Here is a 21,272-nt window from a genome sequence, read left to right as displayed (position 1 = left end):
TAACCCTTTTCATCTTGTTATGCTGTGATATTTAGGGGATCAAGTTTGGAAGTTTAACAGTAATGCAACAATCTGACACTTTGGATAGTGAGCATAAATTTAAAATCAGATTTCTTGCGGGCTTAACTTATGAAACAGTGATTTGAAAACGACCGATTTGGGAATTATATAACCTAAATACTTTGGGATAATTTTTAAAATGTTTATGAATTTATTTTTAACTTACTTTCTCATTATAACTCATTAAATGCTGAAATGTGAGCTTTTAATAGAATTTCACTCAAGCTAAATTGTCAAAAATAGAGTGAGTATCTTCTGAAGAATACGGAGTGTTAATAAAGTTCTGTTACAATTTCAAAATTTAGTTAGGAAGTCATCTCTCATTACATTTTAACCAGATTCATATTATTTTGATTAGTGCTGCTCAAAGAAAGTGTTCTGTGTTCCATCAAATAACATTATTTCTGAAAATTTATTGATGATTCTAAGTAAATATACCAAAATCAGACAGAAGAAAAAGATTTTGGATTTATTAGCCTATTTTGAATCATGAATTCTTTTTTTCATTTCTAACTTATATAAGCCTAAAATCCTAAAAACAAGCAAGGAAAATAAAACTTTCGCTCACATCCATTACAATGATGGTAAAATAAAAAAAATTCTATAATTCAAGAGCTTCTGTATTGCAACAATGGAAGTGGAAAAAACTTATACAGAAAAAACTTTAAATGAACTGGTTTACTTGGCACTGGGAACTCCAGAGGTAAGATTTATTTATTGTTTGAAAAATTGAGAAATTTCTAAGGTATGCTGAAATATTCCTATGATTAAATATTCTTTTGTTATAAGCCTATCTATTTATATGTTGAAATATGTTTTTAGATTCTCCCATAACAAAATGCGCTAATGGGTTTCTCAGATTAGGCCCTTGGTCTCCTAGAGTGCCATGATTTTCACTGAGTACCATTGACCATGACTACATCAATGTAAATTAAATTGAGTGCCATTTGTTTAATTCCTCGACTGTGATCCAATTTATTCTATTTCTCTTATTTATTTATTTTTTTTCATTATGAGATGTGGGACATAAAAAAACTCATTGATGCGCATTAATAAAAGCAAACTAGCTATTTTTATATAAGAGCAGGGGCCACGGGTGCTAACTAAGAGTCTCAAAAAAATGGCCACCGAGAATTAAAGTCTAAAACCCCACTGGGGTAACCGTTGAGTTCAAGATATAATTAACCCACAGCCTCAAATGAGGCTAACATTATGAGTGATAATAATTTATTTTTTACAATTTATTAATATTTCAGGTTGGAGCAGTCAACTTTAACATTTTACAATCTTTACTTTTATCACTCCTTGATAAATTGAATTTGCAAGATGCAAAAGCTTCAATCAATACAGGTGATTCTTGATTAAAACACTGAAAGTCTGAAACAACTGGTGATCTAATCTCATACCCAACATGAACTGGTAACTGGCCGTGGTTCACCATGTGTTGTAAGATTTGAAATTAAATACTTGCCCATTGCAGAATACATAAATAATCATTATATTTTAAATAAAAAGTATCTTTCAGTTTATATTTTTTGACAATAATCGGTTCTGGTGATTTCTAATCTAAATGAACAATTTTTTTTTATTTTTGTAAAAATTCTCTTGTTTCAATTTATAAGTGTATACTCAGAAGTCAGAATTCTCAATTCAATCTCTTTTTTTTTAGATCAAATACCTCAACTGGAAGCAACAGAAAGTAATACTTCTGCAAGAAAATCAACTTCGTTGGAAGAAATTGATAAAAAAGTATCAAAAATTGAGAGTCAACTCACTGTTCTTAATTCATTACCAAGCAATGAACAAATTATTGGAAAAACAAAGTAAGAGGAAAGATGCTAGATGCACCAACTAGACTCAAACATTCAAAAATCTTTATATCTGTAAATTTCTTGTTTTTCTCCTCAAGACGTGATGGTATGCTTCTATTTTATTATTCCTTGTTTATAATAGATCTGGAACTGCAATATCACCAGTAGCTGACATCTGGCAACATATGCAATTACAGAAAAAAGTTCAAAGTAACGAAGAAGGAGTTACAAGGGTAAATAGACTTCCTAGACTTATTCTAAAACTTTTCTCAAATTTTCCAAAGTAAAAAAAAGAATATTAATACAGTACAAGTAATATTAAATGTTGATATTTATTGATATAAATAAATATTGATTTAAGCCATAATTATGGTTTCATTGTAAACTTTAATTAGACATTTCTAAATTTATTGCTGGTCAAAGAAATAGTACTTATTATCAAATTGTATTTATTTGGCATTGTATTGCTATGAAAATATGCCTCGTCATTTGAAATTGCGAGAAAATTTACTCGTTTTTTTTCTTGTTTCAGGCGAATTCATTGCTCGATGACTTATTGAAAGAAATCAAAAAATTACGAGATGATCAGAAAAATTTCAATGATCAGATTTCAAAAATATGGGAGGAAATAGCAAAGGTAAGGAAACTATACACTTATGGAATACAAATTGAATTGTTTGATTTATACATAAGTTGCAGTGTAACCAGTCTTTCTCAAATTTCCAGCTGTATTTTTATAAGTATTCTTTGGATTTTGACACGACTACCTGATTCAGCCAGTAGAAAGAAGTCTCTGAACCCAGGCGTCTCTTTACACAATTATTTATATTTTTAAAATTAATTATCGAACATAATTTGTGTTTTAGTCTGGTGATATGTCGGATATCCTGCAGCGCTTGAGTAATTTGGAAGATTACAATGAAAAAATCAAGAAAATTGAAGAAGAATTGGTAGGTATTTGTTCAAAATATGTGCTTGAGCTTAGTCCGAGTCTGAGGTATTCCATTTAGATTACTTGAGTCACTTCGAGTCTTTGATAAATAGTGGCTCGAGTGCAAAGCGAGTTCATGACTCGAGTACAACTTGAGTGAGCCAATGACTCGAGCCTCCTCAAACAGAGTATGAGCATTAGATTATACAGATATCACTAACTCAATATACCTTAATTTAAATTTTTAGAATTGACAGTAGTAATTATGAGTTGGGGTTACACAAGACAAATTGCCAATCTTTTCTCTATACTTTGCGTATGCGTATAATCCAAGTATGCTGTAGCAGGAATAAACATGGCTCAACTTCGCAATCCATGAATCCTCCTGCTACACAGTAACACAAATATATTTCTGTAACTTTTCGTCTGCCAAAATCATACTTCCTCGGACGAGCAGGTTACAACAATGACAAGAAATGGACAATCATGTGTTAGTGTACAGCAGTATTCTTGAATTGCGTAACACGGTAGTGATGTTGCGCAATTTATAAGATTTTCTTACTGTTCAAAGTTTATTGGTATGAGATCAATTGGAGTAATACATATAGTTCAACCAAATACTTTTTTGTTTTATTTCAAATCACTGTATGAAAGTACTGAAGTATGATTCAACATGGCTACACCTAGTGATCCTAAAGTTTTGTATCATACTTTTTTCAAATTTTATTTTATATTCTTATTGGGAACTGGGAAGATATACCGGTATTAAAAGTTGTCAAACCATATTTGGTTCAAAATTTTTATTTCACATTTTTTTATTTTATTTTTTATAAATAACAATTTTTTTTAGGTTTGGAAATTTTGTGAATTTTTAAAAATAGTTTTCGAATTTTCAAATATTGAATATTTTATAATTGGGGTTCATGCAATTTCGCAATATATGCTTTCCTTCGACAAGCAGTTTTGTTCATATTGAAATGTGTACTCGGAAGTGGTAATAATATTTATAGGATATGTACACGTAAGGGTGTAGTATAATATTTGATCTAAAAGTAAGATTTATGTCAACATTCAATATCTTTTATGAGTTCTGACAACTATATTAAAATGATGATAAAATTCGAACTTTTACTGTTATGGATATCAACTGAAAATTATATTTATTAACCTTTTTATTGAAACAATTATTGTCATATTTATTTTGTTGGTTGTAGATTCTACACTGTGGAGGAGAAACATAATATTTTAGAATTATAATTTTTTAGAGATAATTTAATTCTTCTGCTTGGAGGTTAGGTAATTGTGAATTGATTCTTCTTATCATTATTAATTAAATAATTCAGTATAAATTTGTTGCATATGCCATGATAAATTTGATTAAATGTAAGAAAAATAAAAAATTTCTTATTCCCAACAGGACATAATGTAGTTACAACCTACTTGTATAATGGAAGCTTTTTGTAATTTATTAATTTTCTCTCTATATATCTTAGTCAAATTCTATAAATGCTGCTGTGTTTTTAATAGCAGATGTTTGATTGTGGTGTTACTTATATTACCAGTATATTTATCCAGACTGTTTGCACATGGTTTTGATTTACTTTGGAAAGGAATTTTATATGCTTTGTTGTTCATAATTTACTCCTTAATTTTTGTCTTTTTTCTTTTTTTCTTTGTTAAATATAATTAGCAGACTTAAAATAAATGTCAGTAATTCAGTATTGTTACAATTGAAGAGATCTGTTCTCGAAAATTAATCTAATCTTTTCTATTTTCATTAGGCCGAGTTATCAGCAAAATTATCTGGATATCCTGACGCAAGTGAATTTGAGAATTACATAACATGGCCTGTGTTAGAAGAAGCTCTCAGTCAACATATGAAAAAGATGGAGGAACTACAGGTTTGTCCATTTGTATAAGTAAGATAACTCCATACAAAATGTAAAAAAAATATTGAGTTAAAGTAAATAAAACAACCCATGGGTCAATTACGACCCGCGTAACAATTAAATATGGCCCGACAAACTTGTGAAAGTGAAATAGCTAAACACTTCATATTTTTTTTTATTTTGCGTTGTAGATAATGTTAATTGTTACGTCAATATCACAGTTTAAGCCTTTTTTTTTTTTTCTTAACAAATCAATTATACTGGTATCTTAATTATTGTATCGGTACCACCCCTTGCGAGCGCTCCCCTCTCCTGGCCTGCAAATGTTCTTCTGCTTTTAATCTTGTCTCCTGGTCATCATAATCAGCTTTGGTAACCACTAGGGTGTAATGAAATGTAAAGACTATGATCAGTTCGACAGCGTAATTGTTGTGTATCAGTAGAGGCTTGTCTAGAGCCTTGTTCTGAAAGCTCTATAAAAAAAAGATACATGTTCTATACGAACCGCTGATCACACTCGCCATTGCATCTCTGATCACACTGCGCAGATTCAAATCCCACGATTCACGGTTGGTTCACACAACTGCTGATCAGTATTGGCTTCTTCCACCTTTAACTCCTTGTATCCAGGAATAACTTACCAACTAATTACTCAAAAATGATTGGTAACACGACGAGAGGCTGTAATTTGCCTCATGAGTAAACCGTCTCATGACTTTCCACTTCAATGAGTTAGATCTAAAACATCTATACCTGTTTTTTCTGTGAAATGATTTTTGGGTTAAATCATGTTTCTATCAATGTGATATTTTTTGTACTAAGAATGTTGTTAGGCTATTCTGGTTTTAACACTTATATATGAACAATCCATAAAGTTTATTGTTCCAGAGTGTTATCGTTAGTTCAATTTCAAGTGTCATAATTCAAGCACTCTTTACTAAGTGTATTGATATTCAGAGGTACTTGATCAAATTTAAATGATATGAAAATGTTTATTCACTAACTGAAGTGGTTATTGTAGCAGTTTAAGAGCTGGAGAGGCATGAGGACCTAGTGATCGACGCATTCTAGGTAATGGAATCACTTGAAAAAAAAAATTGCGTTCAAAATTCAAATCTCATCCCATCACCCACGGTGTAAAAAAATGGGTAGGCAAATCCAAACTGGAAAATTACTGTTTCTTTCAAAATATAGTTATTCCTACCTTGGTGTTTCTTGCTCAGAGATTTGTTTAGAGCAGCGTTTCCCAAACTTTTTTGGCCACGGAACACTTACGCTTTTTTATCTCGCTTCGCGGAACACCAAAAATGAAAGGGTAAAATTGATAAAGAAAAATGGTGTAATGCAGCGGTCCCAAAAGGTGCGCTACTACAGTACTAGTTCGCCGCGGCGAGTTGCCAAATGCGCCGCGAAAACTAACAAAAGTGTATTCAACATACCTAAAATATGATTGAATATTTGTGTATGTATGTCTGAAGAAGTCTGACCTTGGTCAGACGAAACGTTATAGAAATATATTTGTGTATTGTGCAGCCAGACTCTTGAATCACTTAGGATTGTTATCTCTACTCTTGCTACATCATCCTTGCAATATATGCATACGGATCCGCCAGCACAAAAGCATAGAAGAAGAATGAGTAGTTAGTCTCGCAGAAACCAAATAATCAGCGAATATTTTGCATATTGCATTTAAATGTTTATTGCTCCTTATTTTAAATGCTGTGTATCTGAATCAATAAATTCATTTTACCTTTCTTTGTCGTTTACTTTCTATTACATAGTGTTTGCCTCTAATGTTACCTAACAATGGAGTTAGAAGTACTTGGTGCAATTTTGCGAGCTGGAGTTTGTTTATCTGCTAAATCGAATTTAGCGAACATGAGTGATTTTTTCAGCATTTCCTAGTAAAACCAGGCAGAGCTTGAGAAAGAAGAGTGGACCTTTTGCATTTGTCCGCTTTAGGCTGACCGTGACGCGATATTGAACGGTCGCCAGTTGTGCGACAACTTCACGATCCCCAGATAATTTTGGTCCCTTTTCCATGGAACACTTGGAAGACATTAGTGTTCCGCGGAACACAGTTTGGGAAACGCTGGTTTAGAGTAAAGGCATATAAAGTTCCTCTAATTTTTGTAGGCGGTGGCAAAGCAGATTTCACCTGTATTAAGCGAACCAAGTCCCACAAGTTCAAGATTGAGTTCGGCTAAAGAAAGATTTCCACAGGTATATTTTGTTGGTTGTTAGTGATAAAAATTGTAATATTTGATTCCGCAAATACAAAGAATCAAAATTTTGCGTGTTTAAAAAATGAAAATAAAATTGATAAGTGAATAAAAATGTTTGTCTTTGAAGATAGTTAATGCTGGGTTGCACTAATACAGTAAAAGCACAGTTAATGGAAAAGATGCAAAATTTTACAACCGACAGATAGGTCATTGCCATAATACTCTGTCATATTCTGTCCTACTCTGTCAGGTCGGAGTCACACAGGCTAAACTTATGAGAACAAAATTTGCGTAGAAATTTGATTTGTTAAAGAGGAATATATACCATGCATACCTGAAGATTATTAGAAGATTAGATGTATTTAATGGCATACTGGAAAAATATTATTGAAATTTTCATTTGCTTACTTTTCAACACTATTATAATATTTGTCTCTTTTAGGCGACAGAAATGCTTGAACGTATTGGTGCCCTCAATGAAAAACATGTCGTTCTTGAGGGAAGAGTTGATGGCATAGAGGTATGTATTGTTCTGTTGCTCAGTTTTTCAATATTTCTCGTATTACTGCTGATAAACTGTGAATGAAATGATAATGAAAAAACTATTTTTCGTTGGAAGTATAATAGTAATTAACCTTTTTATATCGTGATTGTAATACGAAATGGAAAATGTATTGTTTATTTTTATTTTCTGTTCGTAAAAAGGCCTTATTTATCAAATGAGTTTGTGTATAGTTCATGACATAATACATTTTTTAAAATTGGAGAATTAAAATTCATTCCCCACTGTTTATTTTATTTCAGGATGTATTGCCCACGAAAACAGATAAGTCAGACTTGGAAGGCTTAGGTGAGAACTTTTGATTTTTTACTTCGAAAAATCTTTTTTTGTGAAATTTCTTAACATTCGATCTTGTTAGGAGGTTCTGCGGACATTCCAGAAGATTTACTCGACCAATTAAATCAATTGAAAGATATGATCGCCCAATTGGAGAAAGATAGAGATCAGGTGGGATTGTTAGTTTGTTTAATCCAGCACCATTTTACATGTAGGATGCTAATATCTGATTTTTTTCTGAAAGCAATGTCATGCGAACTCACTCGGAAATATTGATCTCTGAGTGAAGTTACGGGCAACCACTGCAGTGCTGAGCGCTAACGAGGCTATAAATCATTAGAATGTATGATTGCATGTTAGTAAATACCTAATGTGGAATCAGGTATTGCAATCCCTATTGATTCTGGAAAATCTAGAATAGCATTTTTAAATTCATCTCTCATTATCAGTTCATGTCAGATCAAAATCTTAGAAATTAACTTGTCGAGTATAAAATTTCAGGCCACAGATATGATGAAAATGCAGCAGGACAGTATAGACAGTATTTTGAGTTTCAAAGGCAGTAGTTCTATGTCAGATGGAGAAAGTTCAGGTTACGAGTCATCCAGCGGTGCATCCGCAACCGACTTGAGAAAATTAGAGCTTGCTTGTCAAAGACTTGGACAGAAAATGAACAGCCATATTAAGTGAGTCAACAGATGAATTTGATGGGAATGCTAAATTTTGTAGTTCGTGATTTTATTTCAGCTGTAGCCTATGTTGTTGGGGTATCCTAGGAATAATAACCTATATTGCATATATGTATATGTAAATAATAATTTATGATTATTTGATAAATTGGGCTTTTGAAGTGTTAGACTTAATTATGTTGGAATCGCAGGTTATGCTCGTTTCCATACCAACCACATTACACAGATTGTAATAAATTAAATAGGCGATGCTGAGCCAGCAAATTCTGCTTTTTTCAAAAATAGTATACATTCACATATCGCTAGATATCAGTGGATGCTTTTCCAGGGCCTTGTTTGGAGGGAAAAGGGGGAATAAGCCTAGTATGAAAAAATTGTCACAAAGTAAGATATTTTCGCCATATTCAGTTTGGACAGATAATTTCAGGCAAGCAGTTACGAAAATATTTTGGCAGCCAAAATTTTAGAAATTTATTTAAAACACTAACAAATAATCTTCCATGGTGCAATGTTATGAATCGGAAAGATTATTTCTTATACAAATCATAGCAGTTGGTTGTTTAGAGTCTTTCTCAGAGTGTTGGCAAAATTCTCATAAAAATACTTGAACAGGCAATTGCAACAAGAGGATGAGAAACAGGATGGCAAGACTAGTGAGGTCCGAGCAATCGTTGACGGTATTGTTAACCAAATCCATCAAATTGACAAAAAAATTGCTGAGTTAGCAGATTTACAGAAAGCGTTAAACAAAGCAATGCAACAGATTCAGTCGCAACAAAAATCAATGAAAGTTACTCATGTTACCGAAGTGAAAGAAGTCGAGGCTCCAGTACATGTCTCTAAGCTTAAGAAACAGGTATATCTGCTTATTACTACCAGTATTTCTAGTCAAGTTAATTTAGAAGATAGGATTTTCATATTTGTCTTGATGTAGAGCTAAGCCGATGAAACGTCCTAATCATATGGCGAACCACAACCTCAGGTATTAGATTGCTTGTTATAATTTGTCTCGGTTTATGGTGGAGAGAGCTGTAATTGATCAGCGGTTACATGACCACCCTAAGGAGACGAGGAGTCCAGCAATCCTCTCCCACATAATTATCCCAACAGGGGAAGTTATCCTAATGAATTAAGATACTAGTATAATTCAGTTTTCAATCTTACATCAATCTTGCCATTTATCTTTTTAAATTTCCATCTTTTTCGCTTCACTCAAGATGAATCAGACATGACTCTGAAATTTTCTGTGGCACCATCTTGATAAACATATAATATTCATGTAAATTTCGTCTGTCCGAAACCTCAACGTATCTCCAAGCGTCACGGTTTTGCTTCACAAACAAGTTTTATATTTTGTCATTTGTTGTTTTATTTTTTTAGGAATCGAGTGCTATTACTGGAATCCAAACGGCTTTGCTCAATCTTCAAGCGGAAATGGAAAAACTAACCAGACTTGTGAATACTGCATTAGATGAACATGAAGTCAAACAAAAACATATTGATGTGAGTTATCGCTTAAATTGTACTTCAAAATAGGAGAATAGAATTACACTTTTTAGGGTTAGAATTACACTCTAGGGTACAGGGCTTAACCAATGGAAGCCAAGTTTGAAGCAAATTATTTGTAATAGAAAATGAATTCATTTTACTTTTTAACTGAGCACTAAATCATGAATAAAGTAACTTTACTTTACAATTCTTGCGTGTCTGACTTGTATATAATTACAATTTATTGGGTTAATTTTAATAATTCACGCCTATAATTAGTGCATACGTTGCAGTAGCCAATTTTGTCAATATTGTTCTATTTTATGTTCAGACATTATATGGCCATGTTGAAAAATTGGATGAGAACAAAGCTGACAAAGAAAACGTGAAATTGAGAATCGATGTGGTGAGTTTGGGGATTTACTTATTTGTCTTAGCAAAAGAATTTTTATTTTTTTGTGAAAATCTTAACCATATAATTTTCCTACATTACTGCCATGTAACTAAAACTCCACTGCAATTATTAACATTTGATTTTAAATATTCTTAAATTGATTTTATTTTAATGCCGAATTTATGTCAAATCTTGCATAAAAATAATTATTTTTATTGTCTGAAAAGAAAAAGCATTAAATTGAAGAATTTAAATTAAAATGAATAAACCACAACCAGCTTCACGTATCTGTTTGTTAAAGTAATCATTGTCGAAAACATTCTCGATAATTGTTTTAATTGTTTTTGTGTCTGTTTGTCTCTGTGTTTTTGTTCAACGTTTTAATGTCTGCCTCTGAATAGCATAATATCACACAAATATTTTAAAATGTATAATGTTGTTTTAGACATAATAGAGAGCACTTTTCAATTTTTGTTCTGTGGATTTAATTTAGGTGTGATTGAACTTGAAACATAGTATTTTGGAATACAGAAAAGATAATCCAGAATTAAATTTCAATGTTTATTTTGTGAGAAAAGTGATTCCCACAGTAATCTGTGAGTTCAGTGACGCTTCAATGTGCCGCTAGTTAATTCCGAGTGTACTGCAAAATGTTGAAGAATTACTGTAGTTATGATACACATATAAAAATTGACATAAAATTTTTACCTCAAGTTTTATGCTCATTTCACTTCGAACAAGGCTCTATATAAGCTGACACTTTTTGATAGGAAGCTACTATTTTTCGTCGGAACGGGATCTTTCTGGTTCGGTATTGTATACCCAATATATTACATTTATACAAAGGAAAGCTTGAAATTGGTTTAAAAAGCTTGGGGAACTTCAGGCAACATAACGCAGGATATCATATTTCACTTCCAGCGAAAAATGCAAAAAGTAGTGGATTCTACAAAAAAAACACCTTTTATTTTAGAAAGCAGACAAACAAGCATTGGAGACAAAAGTAAATCGATCTGACTTTGATACAACGACATCAGAAATTACTAAAAATTTGGACGATTTATTAGAAAAAATATTAGGACAAGTGAGTAGTCAGTCTTTCCTAGCAAATGGATTCTGTGAATGTAACGATTTTTATTTTTTAAAAAGACATAAATTAGCATTGCAAACTTTAATTTCAATGAATGATAACTAAACGTAATACTATTGATGTATTAATGAAGTCTTTGGTCTTAAACGAGGTTTTAGACAAGCAGGCAATTTGTATGTGAAATATTTTCAAAGGTCTGTAATATTCCTGATTTTGCGTAGCTTACCTTACTTGATTTGCCATGGGTTAGCCCCAATATAAATTTTGGAAGTTTACGCACATCTCAGTATATGCGGTATCTAGCTACACTCTCCATCAAGTCTTCATAAAAGGCAATAAGCAACAGAGGTAAATCTTACTAGAATGGATAATTTTTTACCTTTTTGAAAAAAACAAAATTTCAGGAATCTCAATGGCAGAAGCAAGTGAACAAATTATCTGCTGAAGTCGATGGGAAGTTGGATCGAATGGAATTAGAAAGCTTAAAACAACATCTAGAAAACAGGTTATTTTTGACAATTTTTTTTATAGTATTTCCAAATTCAAGTAAGAGTAACGAAATAATGTTTGTACTACACCGAACTTGATTCGGAAAAATTGAAATCAGAACATTCTAATTCAAAATTAAATTCGAAAAAATAATGGTCATTCATAAGCATGACAAGGATATCGAAAAAAACAATTAAAATTAATACTTAAATTTGATACATGCATCCAATTATAAAGGGAGAACCCTAATATAGAGAAGACTCATGTATACTCCCTTATAATAATATTTGAAAAAAGATAGTATTACTTTATATTTGTATCCTTTTCTAAATAGAATGAAAGCAATGAAGAAATTATTGGAAAAACATCAACCACAAGATGTTTACCAAGAAGGAGATGAAGCTGCAGGATTTAGAAAACAATTAATACAAAGTTATCATTGTATTTCTTGTGATAGACCAGTTGAAATGACTCCTGCTGGGTGAGATTTTTTTTTAGATTTTTTTTTTCAGAAGTTTTCTTTTGCTGAAAAATTTGGGATTTGCGTTCATAAAAAGTGTGAGAAATTTGAATTTTTCATGTCTTTGGACAAAAAAAAAATTTCATTCAATTGGTAGAAAAATTGTTACGAATGCCATATCAAAATGTGCTAGTGAATTATGTAAACCTGCAAAACTCAGGAGTCAGGATCAAATATTGGGGCTCATAGGACTAGGATAATTTGAATAAATGAGTACTGGAAATTTGAAATTGAAAGAGATTTTCTCCTACAAAAACACGAATTTAGTTAAGAATAACATTTATACACGCAGGCCGATTCCATCTATACCAGCGACGGCTGGACTTCCTGCCACCAAATCAGTGCGGCCGTACACATCATTTGAACTTGATCAAATCCGACAGCAAGCAAAAGGGTAAGTAATGATAATAATATTCATTGAAGCGTTAGTAAGAAGAGTGTACTTAGTCTACTAGATTCAGCAGAATAGAAAAAATGTTATAGTGTTGTAGTCAGAATATGATGAACAGTGTTGATTAATTGTTGAGACAGGCACTAGAGCGTAATTTGTGTTGAATTGCAATTCGGAGGCATATGGTATTGTCGTCTCGTGTATTTTATTGATGTGGTCAGGTGTCCTTATATGGGATGTATATGTACCAGTGGTTGGCAATATTTTTGTAAATTTAATTTGGCTATGAATACAGTTATTTGTCTCTTTGTGGCGAAATTACAAATAGTGTAAATTTTTAGCATTAAACAAATTACACTAACATCAAAGATGGTGTTGATATATTGATTTTAGTTTTCCAAATTTTTGAAATTTTAGTACTTCTTTGTAAAATTTTATCTGCCGATAATTAGTATTTGATATGTTTCACCCCAAAAATATTTCTTTGAAATATCAGAAATGAAGGAATTAGTGCATATAGTCAGAAACTATAAATGTTTAGTATTTGAGGTTTATTTTATTTTTATAAGTTACCATTTAAAGTAGTAAACTTGTTGATGTCTCTAGCCAAATGCCAGTTGGTCGTAACTCGACTAATTTCCGTGCCGCGCTGGAAGAAAGAGAAATGTCAAGACTTCGTAAACTGGATGAACTGGCTTATAAAACACATTATCCACACGGAGATCCACAATTTTCACGACAGCATCATGTGTAAGACAGTTGTTATATTATAGTTGCTTGAGTACTAGTAAAGTAATCAGCTTAGCTCAGCAGTTTCACCATGCAAGGCTTAAGATTAACGTTGTGCATGATTTCTAGTAACATACATATGTTGTGCACGGTTTCTAGTAACATATATGAGCACAGTATTAATTTTTAACCAGGTGATTTTTCTGCGGAGTAAAATTTCCAAATCACCTCGGATTGATCAATCAATTTTTTTTGTATATTTATGACGAGATATTTCGAGTCATTTATTTATGAAATTGAAATTCAAGTTATTTGGAAAAATAGGTTTCAAAAAATTGTTGAAATTTTTAAGCATTTTATTGACACTAGGCTGCTTTGATCTACATCTACCATATTTCTGAATATGTTTATTAAAAAAAGTATGAATAAATAATATGTTTGGTTAGGCCATGTTAATTGGTATTTCATGGTGATTCAGGATTCTAAACCCTTTCTAATCAAAGATGACGTTTTTGATGATTATTTTACAATTTTATAACTGAATATACCGACACGCACTTAAATCACTAAACTTATGATTTTTTAAATTGTGGTTCTGTTTCACTACTAAAATTCTATTTGGCATAAATTTGAATATATCTGTATCTAAATAATACCTATGTGGTTGAATTTAATACAATATTGAAATTAAAAGAGTCTTTCATGATGTGACAATGTTTTTTATCCTACATTTTGCTCGGTATCCACAGGCATGAATACTTTATTTTGTACCTTCACATATTATAGCCACGGAATAAAAGTTAGAATTTGAAGAGGCACTATAGAAATGACAATGAATTTATTCTTTATGCACTGTTAGAATTTGACTTTCAAACAATATTTCAAAAAATTTTTACCTCTGAAAATAACTACCATAATTTGCCAAGTAATGGTCCATCCCATGGGCGATTTAATTGCACTTAATATCCTAGAAGGGTCATCTCAAAAACAAGGTTGTCTACACTAGGGCTTCCCGAAGTTTTGAGCTCATGATCGGCATTGTTATGCAAGCACGCTGCTTGATTGATCCCATGTATTTTCTCGAAATCGTGAGATTTATGTTTCGCACTAGTTTTAATACTGTAATTGTAATACCCAAAACTTGCTATGCGTCCCACTGCAGGGTTGCGGCCCCCAGTTTGGGAAGCCCCAGTCTACACAGAAAAATGCGGACAAATACCATATATACCATATGACAGTGCGAGGTTCTTTAAGTTCAATCTTCCTATTTTAAACGTATAAAAATGTGTAGCCTTATCTAAATATTTAATATTTCCTTGGAGATAATGATAACATGGATGGCTGTCTTTTTGCATTAAAATGTAATGTAGGCTACATGTTAACTAGTTGTTTATATTATGAGTGATAATATATTGTAGTGAGAACAGAAAGCTAGCAAGCCACACACAGACAGATCAAGTTATTCTTTCAGCTCAAACTTTATATTGCCAAAGGCCTCAGATATCAGATATAGCTTTTTTTTTGGAAAAAATATTTCTTTTTCAGGAATTTTTAATGTGTTATCAATTGTAATTTATATTTTGGAATTGATTTATTTCTCATACGAGTCAAAATCTGGGCATTAAATTTTTCATGGCCAACTGGGGGACATAGATGTGCAACACCTTTAGAGTACGCTTCATATTTTACTCTTGCTTGACACATGCAAATTTCTGACTGAAAAGTGTTTGAATATTTGCACAGCACATTATAATTTGTAGAATATTTTTTCATGAATAGCACAACTTGAATTTTTCACATACACACATGTACACACACACACATGTACGTTTGTTGTGAAAAAGACACACAGTGTAACTTTTTGACAATTGCACCACATATCGTTAACCAACTCGATTTTGCACTACTCACATGTGCACACACACACACATGCATGTTGTTGTGAAAATAACACACAGTGTAATTTCTTGACAATTGCACCACATATCGTTAACCAGAAAATCGGTTTGTATTTTTGGCATATATTTTCATTCTGCTCTATATTTTACAATATTTGACCAATTTTTTCTGCAAATATTGTCATAATTTCATTTTAAGTCTTGAAAACAAGTAAAAATATTCCAAAAAAATTATAGAATGTGCGGATCACAATTTCCAAGACTAGTCAGGTTCAATATTTCACTAACGCTTCATTGATCATTCGGAATAATATTATAGTAAAACAGGCTTACAAATTCTGCTTACTAAAAATAAATTTCATAATTGCCAGATACTATATTTGACTAGTCAGATACTATATTTGACTCTTACATCATTGATTATTTGTAAAACAGTCGGAATATTAATATAGTAAAACGGATCTAGAAATTCCGTTTACTAAAAATAAACTCACAATATTCAAGACTAGTCACGTTTTCAATACCCTCTACATTACAATTATTGAGTTTTGTTTAGAGATAAACAGCTGGTTATTTAGTGATGCATCGTATTCAATGGACATGCTATCGTCTTCCCAAACACACATATCAGATAACTATTTCTATTCAACAATTTTAAATTCCATTTCGGCCTTTTGTTCTTGACATAGTTTCTTTTATTATATGTGGTAAGCTGCTATGTCTGGTTTTCATCATGTTAAGTTAATTGAATTTTGGCGAATTGTAATTTTTATGTGTGAATTGCACATGTGAAACGTGGTAAAAATAACATATTTTGAGCTTTTTACGAATTTTTTCAAAAATATTGTAATAATGATTTTTCAGCATCTGAAATATTATAAATATGGCATCATTTTTTAAAATTGGAAATAATTGGCACAATTCGGGACATAAAATACACAATATCAAAATTTTAATTTTTTATTATGAAAGGCCATTTTGCAATGAGAGCATTACTCACAGTTACATATTCAAACAAAATATTCACAAAATTTCAATTATTCCGCAATAATTTTTCATGTAACACAATTCTGCAGTGCAAAATTTTCATTCCTATATCTCAAATTTTCAAAAATTTACTCAATATATTTTGTTTCTAGTGAGGCAGAAGAGCTTGAATATGTGATGCCTTCAGGCAGAAGCTGTGGGGGTGGATACACGTTAACTTATCCCCATAGAAGATACACGAGACTAACACACCTGAGGTAACATCGAGAATTGTATCAATATGTGTGAACATATTGAGAGTAATGTTATAGTATATGTGCTTGCTAAGTTGGACATACTGGTTAAACGGTATGTTTGCTAATTTTGGTGTGCTTGTCTTCGCACTGCTATGTGGGTTCGCAGGCTTTAATCACATTAAGGAATAATTATGTGGGAGCGGATTGCTGGACTCCTCACTGCCATCGGGTGGTTCTCCTGACTTTAACTCAAGTCTCTGAGCCATTTGAAATATAAGCGACGCCTGGTTGTCAGAGATTATTTATACCAAACTCTAAAAAAGGCTTAAACTGCTGAAATCTTCGTTAATTGGCTGTTGAAAATGAATAGTAAACTTTTTTGTTTTTGTCGAAAATTTCGAGTTCAATCACCTTTGTCATATATCTGAAATTTTCAACTCTAACTTCAAATATTTAGAATTTGATATTTTGGCTCCGACTTCATTACTACTAAAACATGCACGTCCCAATTCCACTGCCCTGGAATAGGTTACAGTGTATCTGTACAATTTTCGAAATCTCGTGAGTGGTTAACTTTTCTTTTGACTTCAGTGAACTTTGGCAAGATGAGGAAGCAATAATCGATGGAGCAAAAGAAGAAGTTGAATTGCAGGGACATGACGGACATATTTATAGAGGAAGACTTCCAATACTTCAACTACAACAAGTTTGTATTGACAATAATATACAATATTACGTTGTTCAAAACAAAATGTCCTTTGCGAAGAAATCTCATAAGATATAATTTGAAGATGTAGCGAACCACAATTTCTTGTCAGATATATGAATAGTTAGCAAGGCGATTGAAACATATTTGTAAAACAGCCAAACATCTGTAACTTGAATCACTCTGCGAAAACGAGGAGTCTAGCAATCATATTACACATATAATCTTCCATTGGATTTTATTCTGAAACCTACACATTGTAATCAGCAGCATTAATGGCAAGAGGTTCACGTAACTGCTGGTTAGTTACGGCTTCTTTCACCATCATGTCCATTCATCTTAAACAAATAACTGGCCAACTAACCCCATATCCAACATGAATTGGTAACCGGACAGGAAGCCGCAGTTCGCCTTATTATTAAACCGTGTTTTTTCGTCTTTCCTCTCCCTTGGGATAAATAAGTTATAAGTATTATCTTGTAGGCATTCGGTAACTGACTTACACTGACTATCCAACACTGTGTAGTTTAAAAATGCAACTTCAGCTCTGATATCAATAATGCATCCAAGTGCATCAGGCAAACGGTTCCATTACATTTGAACCCACGTACATTTGAACCCATGACAATTGCACCTGTATGCTATTGCACCTATGGATTTTTTTTTGTTTCACGGATAGTTAAACCCATACTAACCCTAACCCATGGGTTTTAGCACCCGCATATAGATTGAACCCGTGGATATACGCATGGGTTCAAATGTACGTGGGTTCAAATGTACGGTCACCCAGGCAAACTACTGCATTATTTAACTCCTAAGTTATATTGGATGTTCTAATTTTAAAATATCATCTCTTCTATTTAGCATCTTTCTGGCAAAAGTCTAACCGCGCCTGACAGTGGTTACAATGGACCGATGTCTAGGAAAGGAATTCAGCCCCGTCCTAGTTCTGCTCGATTACCTGCCAGACCCTCAAGTGGACGCAGGACTCCATCTTCGACGACAGAAAGACCAAGAACTGCTGGACGATCACCGTCACATGTAACTGTAGGAACTCAAGACAGACAAAAATCTGCAGGTACTGTCATATATTTTTAGAAAATCCTGAATTAGAGAAACAAAAATAGGGTGGTTTAACAACATGAATGCAAGAATCCAACAATCGGAATTCCATATCCGACCTCAGTGACAAGGACTGGTAACTGGAAAGAGGACGAGGTTCTCTAAATATTTGTGTCGTCCTTAACTTGACTTCAATATATATCTATTTCGAACATTTAATTGAGTTAATTTTATTTTTTCAGAAACATTCGGAGGTCAACTTTCAGTGACAACAATCACAGATTAAACTAACAATTGTAGAATAGTTTTTTTTTCTTTTTCAATGAACTTGTAGCAAATTTAATATTATTTTTTTATATACTCAATATGACAGGTACCCCTTTAATAGTGAAAAACCCAATATCGCCTTTAGTTTACTAATGGTCGTGTATGGTTGGAATTTAATTTTGAAGTTTTCCTTTTTTTGCCCAAAATCTCATTTTTGAAAAGGTACCGTCATATTTTATTCTCACTACACACAGAAAAAAGCAGTGTTTAGTTTAGTTCAATTTTTTCTCGTATGTTTTTTATTGAAAATTTTTTAGTATTCGTCTTTTTTTTGAAGATATATATTCAAGAATATATAATAACAAATAAAACACACTGTCATCTGCTTTTCTACGCTAAATATACAACGTACTTCTACGTATGGCGCCTGCCAGTGTTAAATTTTATAAGCTTCCATTTTTTTTATAATGCAATGAAGTTATCGGTACATAATATTATATAAAACGTCTGTGAATTTGGATTGTATACTTTTAATTTTAAACATGCGCCAGAGTTAAAATGTACTATTCTGGCATGTTTCGTGTATGGTCCATATATTTTCTGATTGAGATATGAAGCCTGATTTTTACCCGTCCTTTTTATTGCAATAGCACACAGCCTATTTAAATTGAAGGTTTACGCACTGCGATTTTTTTTTCAATTTTTTTCTGCCGTCCGACCTAGTACTATAAAGACTGATAGCTATTTAGCGGTCTTTTAATTATTCAATTTGCTAGCAATTTATGACGAATTCTTCATATTTTGAGACAATTTATGAATCAGTGACAAAATTTAAAACCATCTTGGGGTAGAGGGCATAGCATAGGAAAGCATGTAGGAACAAGAAAAGGTTGATTTGTTTTAGGGTTGAATATTTGCCAAATTAAATAAAAATACTATTCATGGAAAATATACTAAATTTGATAACTCAAACTGTGGTTATTATATGACATAATAATATACTCAAGCCTATAATAATTTCTGCAATTGAACATAGCATATTTCGAATACTTGATTGAATTATATTAATTAGCTAATTTGTTAGATCTCAATTAAAAAAAAAAACTTTTTCTATGAAATTCAATTTTGTTTATGTAGTTAGATTAATTTATATAATATGCTTCCATTTATAAACCCTATTCTCAGAACTGTAGTTTTTTAGAGTTTTCCTATTTCTTTTTCTATCTAATATAAACGAATATGAATTTTGTAAATAATATTTTTATGATTAATTGCATGATTCTATGATTTTACTATTCTTATTCCACGTCCCAAATTTTTATCAAAAAAATAAAAACACATTTTTTTTAATATTTATGGAGATATATTAGCAATATAAAAAATTGGGGTATTCAGTACACATGCGCATTTTTTAATAAGTATATTTTGATTGAAAAAAGCTTGCTTTCGCAGGACAAATTTGACAAATAACTTTAACAAATGATGGTCAAAAATATCATCTTGTGAAAAAAACTTGCTCTTGTTGTGAATAAGTAAAGTTCAGAAAACAAATTTAACAAATGATGATAAAATTCAATTGCGGGCAAAATGCTTGCTTTTGTAGGGTATAATTAGCTGAATTTGGAAAAAAAAATTTCACAAATGATGAAAATTTAATTTTGGGTAAAAAGCTTGCTTTTGTGAAGCATAATTAGCTAAGTTTGGAAAAAAAATTGTCAAATGATGATAAAAATTTAATTTGGAGTAAAAAGCTTGCATTTGTGGGGCATACTTGTTAGGTTTGGAAAAAAATTTGTCAAATGATGATAAAAATTTAATTTTGGGTAAAAAGCTTGCTTTTGTAGGGTATAAGTGAATTTCAGAAAACAAATTCAACGAATGATGATAGCAGATTAATTTGGGGTAAAAAGCTTGCTTTTGTAGGGCATAAGTATTCTTCTGCTTCTAGTCTCTACAAACATTTTCTCTCACTTCCAAGCCATACTATTTTTTTACTTAAAACACGGTGTCTCTTGTAAAAATCTTCTTCCAAGATATATTTTCGTGATTTTAATGGTTTAATTTTATCTTTAATTTTTAATAAATAGAAAATACTATATTTATATATGACATAGAAATTTTACTTACCTAATTACATATTCAAATATATAGAAAGAATTAAAATTAATTTTATATATGTATCTATACTTAGTTTTCACCTTTTAATTTGTTCTTCCATTAAATACATGTTATTTCATCATTGGGTTATACAAGGACAAGCTTGGTATCAAGTATGGTCATCATATCAAAATATAGGCTGTGAAAATCTACCTATTACGCTTGGTTTTCCTCTAATCCAGTTTAAAACATCCATTGATATCACGAAATAGGAATTCTACAGTAGCTGTATATATATATATATCTATTGCGGTTACCAATGTACCTTGCTTGGCAGTGTGTTATCCGATGATAAATTCCCCAGAAAGTGTTCTTTTTTTGTTTTGATTAAAGTGTTTGTTTGTTTTTGTTTATGTTGTTTAATTGGACGAAAGTTTTTTCACTTGGAAATATAGCAATATGCACAAGTTGTCGA

The 21,272-nt window shown here is 31.8% G+C and overlaps 1 protein-coding gene across 3 annotated transcripts; it reads left to right on the top strand.

The window, feature by feature from the left end:
* Positions 1-585: 585 nt before the first annotated feature.
* On the top strand, positions 586-21,264 carry LOC120342576 (glutamine-rich protein 2-like). Of its 3 annotated transcripts, XM_039411462.2 has the most exons (24): positions 586-763; positions 1,317-1,410; positions 1,730-1,883; positions 2,014-2,104; positions 2,404-2,508; positions 2,738-2,821; positions 4,584-4,703; positions 6,828-6,914; positions 7,359-7,436; positions 7,721-7,766; positions 7,837-7,925; positions 8,256-8,440; positions 9,056-9,299; positions 9,824-9,946; positions 10,263-10,337; positions 11,299-11,409; positions 11,820-11,920; positions 12,239-12,385; positions 12,717-12,818; positions 13,422-13,565; positions 16,582-16,686; positions 17,257-17,371; positions 18,236-18,449; positions 18,676-21,264. In XM_039411462.2, exons 1-24 carry the CDS (start codon positions 692-694, stop codon positions 18,717-18,719), a joined length of 2,730 nt encoding a protein of 909 aa, XP_039267396.2. In that variant the 5' UTR covers positions 586-691; the 3' UTR covers positions 18,720-21,264. The 3 variants fall into 3 exon arrangements, with proteins under 3 accessions (XP_039267396.2, XP_039267404.2, XP_039267414.2); XM_039411470.2 differs by lacking the exon at positions 13,422-13,565; XM_039411480.2 differs by lacking the exons at positions 8,256-8,440; positions 9,056-9,299.
* Positions 21,265-21,272: the final 8 nt, after the last annotated feature.

The sequence above is a fragment of the Styela clava genome, chromosome 1 (assembly GCF_964204865.1).
Source record: "Styela clava chromosome 1, kaStyClav1.hap1.2, whole genome shotgun sequence".
Taxonomy (NCBI): domain Eukaryota; kingdom Metazoa; phylum Chordata; class Ascidiacea; order Stolidobranchia; family Styelidae; genus Styela; species Styela clava.
The sequence above is the reverse complement of the archived record's forward strand: the minus strand, read 5'-3'. Positions and strand labels throughout refer to the sequence as shown.

Bases quoted from the DNA above. Each gene is read 5' to 3' on its own strand.
- LOC120342576 (XM_039411462.2), top strand. From the start codon at position 692: ATGGAAGTGGAAAAAACTTATACAGAAAAAACTTTAAATGAACTGGTT. The intron at 8,441-9,055 runs GTGAGTCAACAG...ATACTTGAACAG, and splicing joins AAAATGAACAGCCATATTAA to GCAATTGCAACAAGAGGATG. The intron at 12,819-13,421 runs GTAAGTAATGAT...TGATGTCTCTAG, and splicing joins ATCCGACAGCAAGCAAAAGG to CCAAATGCCAGTTGGTCGTA.